Below are 7,940 nucleotides of genomic sequence, written 5' to 3'. Positions count from 1 at the left end.
CACCCAGGCTGGAGTGCAGTGGTGTGATCTTGGCTCATGGCAACCTCCACCTCCCAGGTTCAAGCAATTCTCCTGCCTCAGCCTCCCGACTAGCTGGGACTACAGGTACGTGCCACAATGCCCAGCTGATTTTTGTATTTTTAGTAGAGACGGGGTTTCACCATGTTGGCCAGCATAGTCTCAATCTCTTGACCTTACGATCCACCCGCCTGGGCCTCCCAAAGTGCTGGGATTACGGGCGTGAGCCACCGTGCCCAGCCATGTCTTTTTTTTTTTTTTTTTAAACTATCAATTCTTACTTCCTGTTTTCTCAAGAATTAAATTTGTTTACTTTAGGTTCTTGCTCAGAATTCTGGTTCTGACCTTCAGGAAACATTAGTTAAAATTTAAGCAGAACATTCAGAATCAGTTCAGCTCGTGGGTGTGAACCTGAACACAGGTAAGAGAATGCAACTTTTTGTAGAGGGAAAACTAGATGTAATACATGAGAGTTGAAGCCGGGAAAGATTAAAAATTGGGACCAGAAAAAAAATCTTTTGCTTTGCAATTTGATACCAGTACTATTAGGGAACTCTAGGTTCTAAAAATGGGATAAAATGGGATATTAATAAAAAATGGAATGATTAGATATAATAAGGGAGTAGACTGAGTAATTTTGGGATAATTTTGTTGGAGATGTTGAGTGGTGGTAGATGGTTCAGATTACTGTTGAAGGATTTTCATATTGCATTTGCCTTACTCAGTGGGTTTTTTTTGTTTGTCTGTTTTTTGTTTTTTTCTTTTTGAGACGGAGTCTTGCTGTGTCCCCCAGGCTGGAGTGCAGTGGCGCGATCTCGGCTCACTTGCAAGTGCCGCCTTCCGGGTTCATGCCATTCTCCTGCCTTAGCCTCCCAAGTAGCTGGGACTACAGGCGCCTGCCACCACACTGGCTAATTTTTTGTATTTTTAGTTGAGATGGGGTTTCACCGTGTTAGCCAGGATGGTCTCGATCTCCTGACCTCATGATCTGCCCGCCTCGGCTTCCCAAAGTGCTGGGATTACAGGTGTGAGCCACCGCACCCAGCCACCTTACTCAGTTTTTAATCAAGTACGATGATAAGAAAATAGATTGGGTGATTATATTCATGAGTGAAAAACAGCTAAAGATAGCAAATAGTGCCAGAAGAGGGGATCTAGAAATCTAATGAAATGGTGACAGCCCTGATCTTAGTCCCCTGTAACAAAACAACACAAATTAAGTACAAAGTAGAAGACAGATAACAGGTACATCCATGCAGTATGTGCAAGACCTATTGTTGTCAACATTATTATTTAATAAAAAAGGTTTCTGGAATGAGGGAAATGATCAGTCCATTTTAGCCAGATTATAGTCGCAGTACTATACTTTACTATGGGTAAACAGAAATGTATCCAGAAGAGAGGGATGTTCAGGTCTTCTAAGTAGAAGTCAGACACTCCTCAAATATTGTGGACAGGGTTCATGGTTCAGAGTAGAAAACTGGGCTAACAGAGAAGCTTTGAATTCTCATAGTTAATACTGGAGGAAATGAGTCATCAGTGATAAGCAAAGCCACACACAATCACACAATATCGTTGGTTCTTATTGACTGAACTTATTTTAAGGTTTGGTTGCCTTCTAGGTGAGCCAGTGGTAGCAGCAGAAGTAGGCGTTACGGGATAACGATTGTGTAAAGAAACAGCTTCATCCACTCCTGGTAAGTTTGGGAAACTGAAAACTAAACTGTTAGAGAATCATCATACTCTTTTCATTTGGTGTGTCCTGTTTAGTTGCTCCTTTTCCCCCATGAACAATGTAATCAGCTGAAAGTATGGAAACCAAACTAACCCTCTGATGTGTAGAGGGGAAGGGAGAAATTTAATTGGATGTAATGTGTGCAGCTTAGTTGGAAGTGGGAAGTTGAGTCGAATCAGGGCTTTTAATCATCTGAGCCATCTAATTTTTGTCCCCCTTTCAGCGCTGTGATTGCCACCAACATTCTCTTGGTTGATGAGATCATGTGAGCTGGAATGCCTTCCCTGAAAGGTTGAATTGAAGCTTCCTCTCTGAGTCTTGAAGATTCTGCAAAGTGATCCTGAGGAATACAGCTGTGGAGTTTTTGTCCACGCTTCAAATGAGTTTCAAAGGAATTTTCCCATATGAGAAAAGAAGAGAACACTGGCATCTGTTGAAATTCGGAAGTTCTGAGATTATAATTACAGTATTTTAAAAAATTACACTGAAGTGTACATACATAAAGCAGGTCTTTCACCCAGTGAACAGGATGTTTTGCTTTAGCAGCAGTGACATAAAATTCCACGTTAGATAAGCATATATTACCTACATTAAATATTTCTTGAAAAGCAGATTTTAATAGTTTCATTTTATGTGGACGTATGTTAAATTGTTCAACAGTACCCTATTAAGCATTTGGTTTTAAAATTTTTATGCTAATATAAAGCTTAAGTAATTTAAAATTTTGAGAGCATCCCTGTTAGTGTCAATTTCTGAGTAAATTCATTGGATCAGTTGGACTTTTCATGCTTTTGAAATAGCCTTGCTAAAATGCTCCCCCCACAAAGTTAAGTTGTAGGAAATGGGAAGAGGAGTAAACTAGAGGCAAGGGAGTTGAGAGAGCTTGAAGGTGTGGTGATTAAAGGCTACAGTTACGGGGCTAAATTTGAGATTTGTAGGCTAACTGTATTTTCAAGTTTCTGAACTTTTGCTTATGCAAGATATTCATCCCAAAGCCTCTAGCATCATATTTTTCTCACCCAAATAACTACGTTTCCACAATATTATTTATATAGTTGTTAGTCTATCTCTGCAGTCCTTGAAGATGATATTGATGTTACTAGGCTGTGTGTTTTGGGGGCTCAGCAGTGGCCTGAAGTGAGTGTGCAATAAATGTTAAGTTGAAACTTCCTTTGTGGTCTTGCAATGGTATGATGCACAAATGCAATTTTAAAGGTAGTGTAAACTGTCCAAAGGTTTAAAAAGTAGTGAAGGGGCCTCTAGGGACCCTCAACGTGCTTTTCCTTAATTCCATGGGTGGCCCTGCAGGTGGTGTGGCCAGTCCTACCCCTCGCCTCTGTCAGTTTCCCTCTGCTGAATTGTTGGGTGAAGGGCGGGTGGTGGAGCAGCATGCGCATGTGTGCAGGGGGCGACTGCCACCCTGGTACCTGAGGGCAGATGAGCAGCAGGGCCATGGGTGTGCGCAGCGTGGTGCGCCAGTCCTGACGCCAGCATGGGTTCATCACCGCTGCTGTCCTTGCTGTTGCTCCTGGTTGGTGCATGGCTCAAGCTAGGTCATTGAACCACTGGTCACCCGGGGGCGCTGGGAAAGGGGATGGGGCCCTCTGCCCTGGCGGGATTGAGCCTGAGGCCCCTCTGCCCGCTTTCGGGATGCACCTGCAGCGGCCAGCTGGGGAGGTCGCTTTCAGTGTGCGTGGTGCCTCACCGCCTTGTGCTTTCAACTTGCTCTGGAATCTTTCAAACCTATAAAAAGGAATGAGAGGCCAGGCGCGGTGGCTGTCGCCTATAATCCCAGCACTTCAGGAGGCCAAGGCGGGTGGATCACTTGAGGTCAGGAGTTGGAGACCAGCCTGGCCGACATGGTGAAACCCCATCTCCACAAAAATACAAAAAATTAGCCAGGCATGGTGGCACAGGCCTGTAATTCCAGCTACTCAGGAGGCTGAGACAGGAGAATCGCTTGAAGCCAGGGGGTGGAGGTTGTAGTGAGCCAAGATTGTGCTATTGCACTCCAGCCTGGGAGACAGAGCGAGACTTCATCGCAAAAAAAAAAAGGAAAGAGGAGAATGTAACACGGAATGACCCCCGCCCCCATGTACTTGTCGGCCAGCTTAAAGAGCTGCCAGTTTGTGGCCAGTCCTCCTGCGGAATCGTACTCTCCCCGTCTCCTAGAGCCATTTTGAAGTGGGTCCAGACGTATCCCATTTTATTCTAAACCTTCAACTAGACGAAAAAATAATTACCGTTTCTCACCTAAAAAACTAACAGTGCTGCTTAATAATATATCCAGTCTGTTCAAATTCATCTATCATCTCATAAAGCGTTTTTAACGTTTGCTGGCTGAATTAGGGACAAAATCTCATACATTGCAATTGTATGTTCTTAATTCCGATTCAATCTGATTATTTCCCTACTTACTCATTTATTTGTTTTTTTGGTGGGGCAGGGGGCAAGGTCTCACCATGTTGCCCAGGCTGGAGTGCAGTGGTACCATCATAGCTCACTGCGGCCTCAAGCAATCCCTGCGGCTTCAAGCAATCAAGCTTCCCAAAGTGCTGGGATTACAGGCCTGAGACACCACGCCAGGATGATCCGTTTTTTTCCCCTTGAGATATATTTGTTGAAGAAACTGAAAATAGGCCGGGCGCTGTGCCTCACGCCTGTAATCCCAGCATTCTGAGAGGCCGAGGCGGGCGGATTACGAGGTCAGGAGTTCAAGACCAGCCTGGCCAATATGGTGAAACCCCGTCTCTACTAAAAATACAAAAAATTAGCTGGGCGTGGTGGCACGCACCTGTAGTCTTAGCTACTAAGGAGGCTGAGACAGGAGAGTTGCTTCAACCTGGGAGGCAGAGGTTGCAGTGAGCCGAGATCTTGCCACTGCACTCCAGCTTGGGCAACAGAGCGAGGCTCTGCCTCAAAGAAAAAAAAAAAAGGATGAAATCAGTGTGAATGTGTCAGGATAAGAGAGCCAAAGATAGGATCTTGAGGAACATCAAAAGATCAGGACTCTGCCTTGAAAGAAGTTACAGTGCTCATTCTTTCTTGGAAAGACACTGTGAAGTGGTGCATCAAGCTAAGTTAGTGTGGCCTGTTGGAAACAACACAGTAAAGAGACCCGAATCTAGTCCTGTCTCCTGCTAACCAGCATTTTAAGTCATATTTCTTTTTTGGGTCTTGATTTCCTCCTGTGGAATAAGGGGGCTGAAGCAAAGACCCTTTTCTATTTTTTTATTTGAGACAGAGTCTTACTCTGTCCCCCAAGCTGGAGTGCAGCGGCACAATCTGGGCTCACTACAACCTCCCAGATTCAAGTGATTCTCCTGCCTCAGCCTCCTGAGTACCTGGGATTACAGGCACCTGACACCAAGCCTGGCTAATTATTGTATTTTTAGTAGAGACAGGTTTTCGCCATGTTGGCCAAGCTGGTCTCTAACTCTTGCACTCAGGTGATCTGCCCGCCTCGGCCTCCCAAAGTGCTGGGATTCCAAGAAGTGAACCACCATGCCTGGCTAGTCCTTTTTAATTCTATCATTTTTCTTAAGCATTCAAACAAGTCTAAAGATGCTCATTTAACTATTTGGTGATAATCATTGCACATTTACGGCAGGGGCCAGGGATATACTGTCAAAACTGTATGTATCATATACTTCCCTTCTGGAGCATATAATGGTGAGAATCACTAAGAACTGATAAGAGTTCAGTAAGTGGAGAGGAAGAGGCAGAGAAACAGCATGAGCAGAAGGATGGGTAGAAAGTGCTAAATGTATTTTAGGGTAGAGTGTCTAAATTCGCCTAGCTGGGGCAAGAGGTTGTGTAGAGGAAGAAAGGTAAGTGCAAATCTATCGTGTGCTCAACATTTCACCCATGCTATTTTATTACTATCTTTTTATTTTTTATTTTTTGAGACAGGGTCTTACTCTGTCACCCAGGCTGGAGTGCAGTGACATGATCATAGCTCATCGCAACCTTGAACTCCTGGGCTCAAGCAATCCTCCTGCCTTAGCCTCTGCACCCTGTCTCTGAGCCATTGCACCTGGTTCCGTATTACTTTAATTGATACAGCTACTACCTAAGAGATAGTGAGATATTACTCCCATTTTTCATACTTTTTTTTTCTTTTATGAACAAGCTACAGTTGTCCATAGACATCCCCATTTTTCAGATAAAGAAATTGAATCTCAGCCGGGTGTGTTGGCTCACACCTGTAATCCCAGCACTTTGGGAGGCTGAGGTGGAAGGATCACTTGATCTCAGGAGTTTGAGACCAGCCTGGGTAACATAACAAAACCCCATCTCTACAAAAAATACAAAAATTAGCCAGGCATGGTGGTGCACACTTGTGGTCCCAGCGACTTAGGAGGCTGAGGTGGGAGGATTGCTTGAGCCCACGGGGGCAGAGGTTGCACTGAGCCAAGACTGCGCCACTGCACTACAGCCTGGGTAACCGAGTGATATCCTGTCACAAAAAAAAAAAAAGAAAAGAAAAGAAATTGATTCTCAGATTAAGTAATTTGTCTAAGGTTTCCCATCAAATTAAGTGACAGAACAAGAATGTGAAGCCAAACAAAACACAAAAGGAATTTAAAGCCAGATTTTTAAGCCTCCATGCATGTTACCAATAACTCTTCTTTTTTCTCTGCAGGAAATGGACAGGCTACTAGCACGGTCCAACTGCCAGGTGGGAGATTCCCGATGGGAATAAATTCTCCAGACGGCAGAGATGGTGAAGGCCCTGTGCGGTAGGCAACAGTGAAATCCATATTTCTAGGAGGAATGAAGGCCCTCTCCAATCTCATTCTTTTTTCTTTTTTTTTTTGAGACCAAGTCTCACTCTGTCACCCAGGCGCTAGAGTACAGCGGTGTGATTATGCTCACTGCAACCTCCGCCTCCCAGGGTTCAAGTGACTCTCTTGCCTCAGCCTCCCAAGTAGCTGGGATTACAGGCGCCCACCACCACACCCAGCTGATTTTTGTATTTTTAGTAGAGACGGGGTTTCACCATATTGGCCAGGCTGGTCTCGAACTCCTGACCTTGTGATCCACTCACCTCGGCCTCCCAAAGTATTGGGGTTACAGGTGTGAGCCACTGCACCTGGCCTAATTCTTAATATTTAAAGGGAAACTAACTTGTTCACCATCATGTGTCATCTTTGCAGTGTACTATGGGATAAGTGTTATCTATGTTATTCAGATGAAGAATCTGAAATCCAAAGAGGTTTGACTGACTCAGTCAGTGGATGAGCTTGGCCTGGAACTGAAATCCCTGGGCTCTTGAGCCAGTCTGTGCATTGTCCATTACACTGTGCATAGCACTGAGAAATATAACCAAATGCCAGTCACTCAGCAGAACCCTTTTCTACATGGGGAAACGGACTGGGAGAAGGGACATCATAGTAGAGAGTCCCTTAAATTCCCCTTATAGGCCAGGTGTGGTGGCTCACACCTGCAATGTGAGCACTTTAGGAAGCCAAGGCAGGAGAATTGCTTGAGCTCAGGAGTCTGAGACCAGTCTGGCAACATAGGGAGACCCTATCTCTGCTAAAATAAATAAGTATATAAATATACATATTGTTATATATGTAAGTATATATATAACAATCCATCTTACCCTGACAATCTGCCTGCTGAAACTTACTAAACCATACCAAACTGTATGAATTTATTTTTATTATTATTATTATTATTTTGAGACAGGGTCTGGCTCGTCATCCAGGCTGAAGTTCAGTGGTACGATCTCAGGTCACTGCAGCCTCTGCCTCCCGGGCTCAAACCATCCTCCCATCTCAGCCTCCTGAGTAGCTCAGACTACAGGTGTGCACTACAATGCCCAGCTTATTTTGTGCTTTTGGTAGAGACAGAGTTTTGCCCTGTTGCCCAGGCTGGTCTCGAACTCCTGGGCTCAAGCAATCCTTCTGCCTGGGCCTCCCAAAGTGCTGGGATTATAGGTATGACCCCCCCATGCCTGGCCTTGAAAGTCCAATTTATTTACTTATTTAGGTGTGACCCACCATGCCTGGCCTTGAAAATCTTATTTATTTATTTATTTACTTACTTATTTAGAGACGGAGTTTTGCTCTTGTTGCCCAGGCTGGAGTGCAAAGGCGCAATCTCGGCTCACTGCAACCTCCGCCTCCTGGGTTCAAGCAATTCTCTGCCTCAGCCTCCCGAGTAGCTGGGATTACAG

At 44.7% G+C, this 7,940-nt stretch overlaps 1 protein-coding gene and 1 pseudogene across 1 annotated transcript in view; one reads left to right on the top strand and one right to left on the bottom strand.

Moving 5' to 3' along the window:
* The window catches only part of LOC105518952, an 11,594-nt pseudogene extending 9,545 nt beyond the window's left edge, over positions 1–2,049 (top strand).
* A 963-nt stretch (positions 2,050–3,012) lies between these two features.
* LOC105518962 overlaps positions 3,013–7,940 on the bottom strand; it is a 5,904-nt gene continuing 976 nt past the window's right edge. The window contains exons 2-3 of the mRNA XM_011952126.1: positions 6,373–6,488; positions 3,013–3,281 (exon numbers count right to left, since the gene is read on the bottom strand). Coding sequence (XP_011807516.1) covers positions 3,013–3,281; positions 6,373–6,488 — 385 coding nt within the window. The remainder of the gene's footprint in view (positions 3,282–6,372; positions 6,489–7,940) is intronic.

This window comes from Colobus angolensis, unplaced genomic scaffold (genome assembly GCF_000951035.1).
Source record: "Colobus angolensis palliatus isolate OR3802 unplaced genomic scaffold, Cang.pa_1.0 Scaffold333, whole genome shotgun sequence".
NCBI lineage: Eukaryota > Metazoa > Chordata > Mammalia > Primates > Cercopithecidae > Colobus > Colobus angolensis.
Note: the sequence above shows the minus strand (reverse complement) of the source record. Positions and strands in the feature narration are given on the sequence as shown.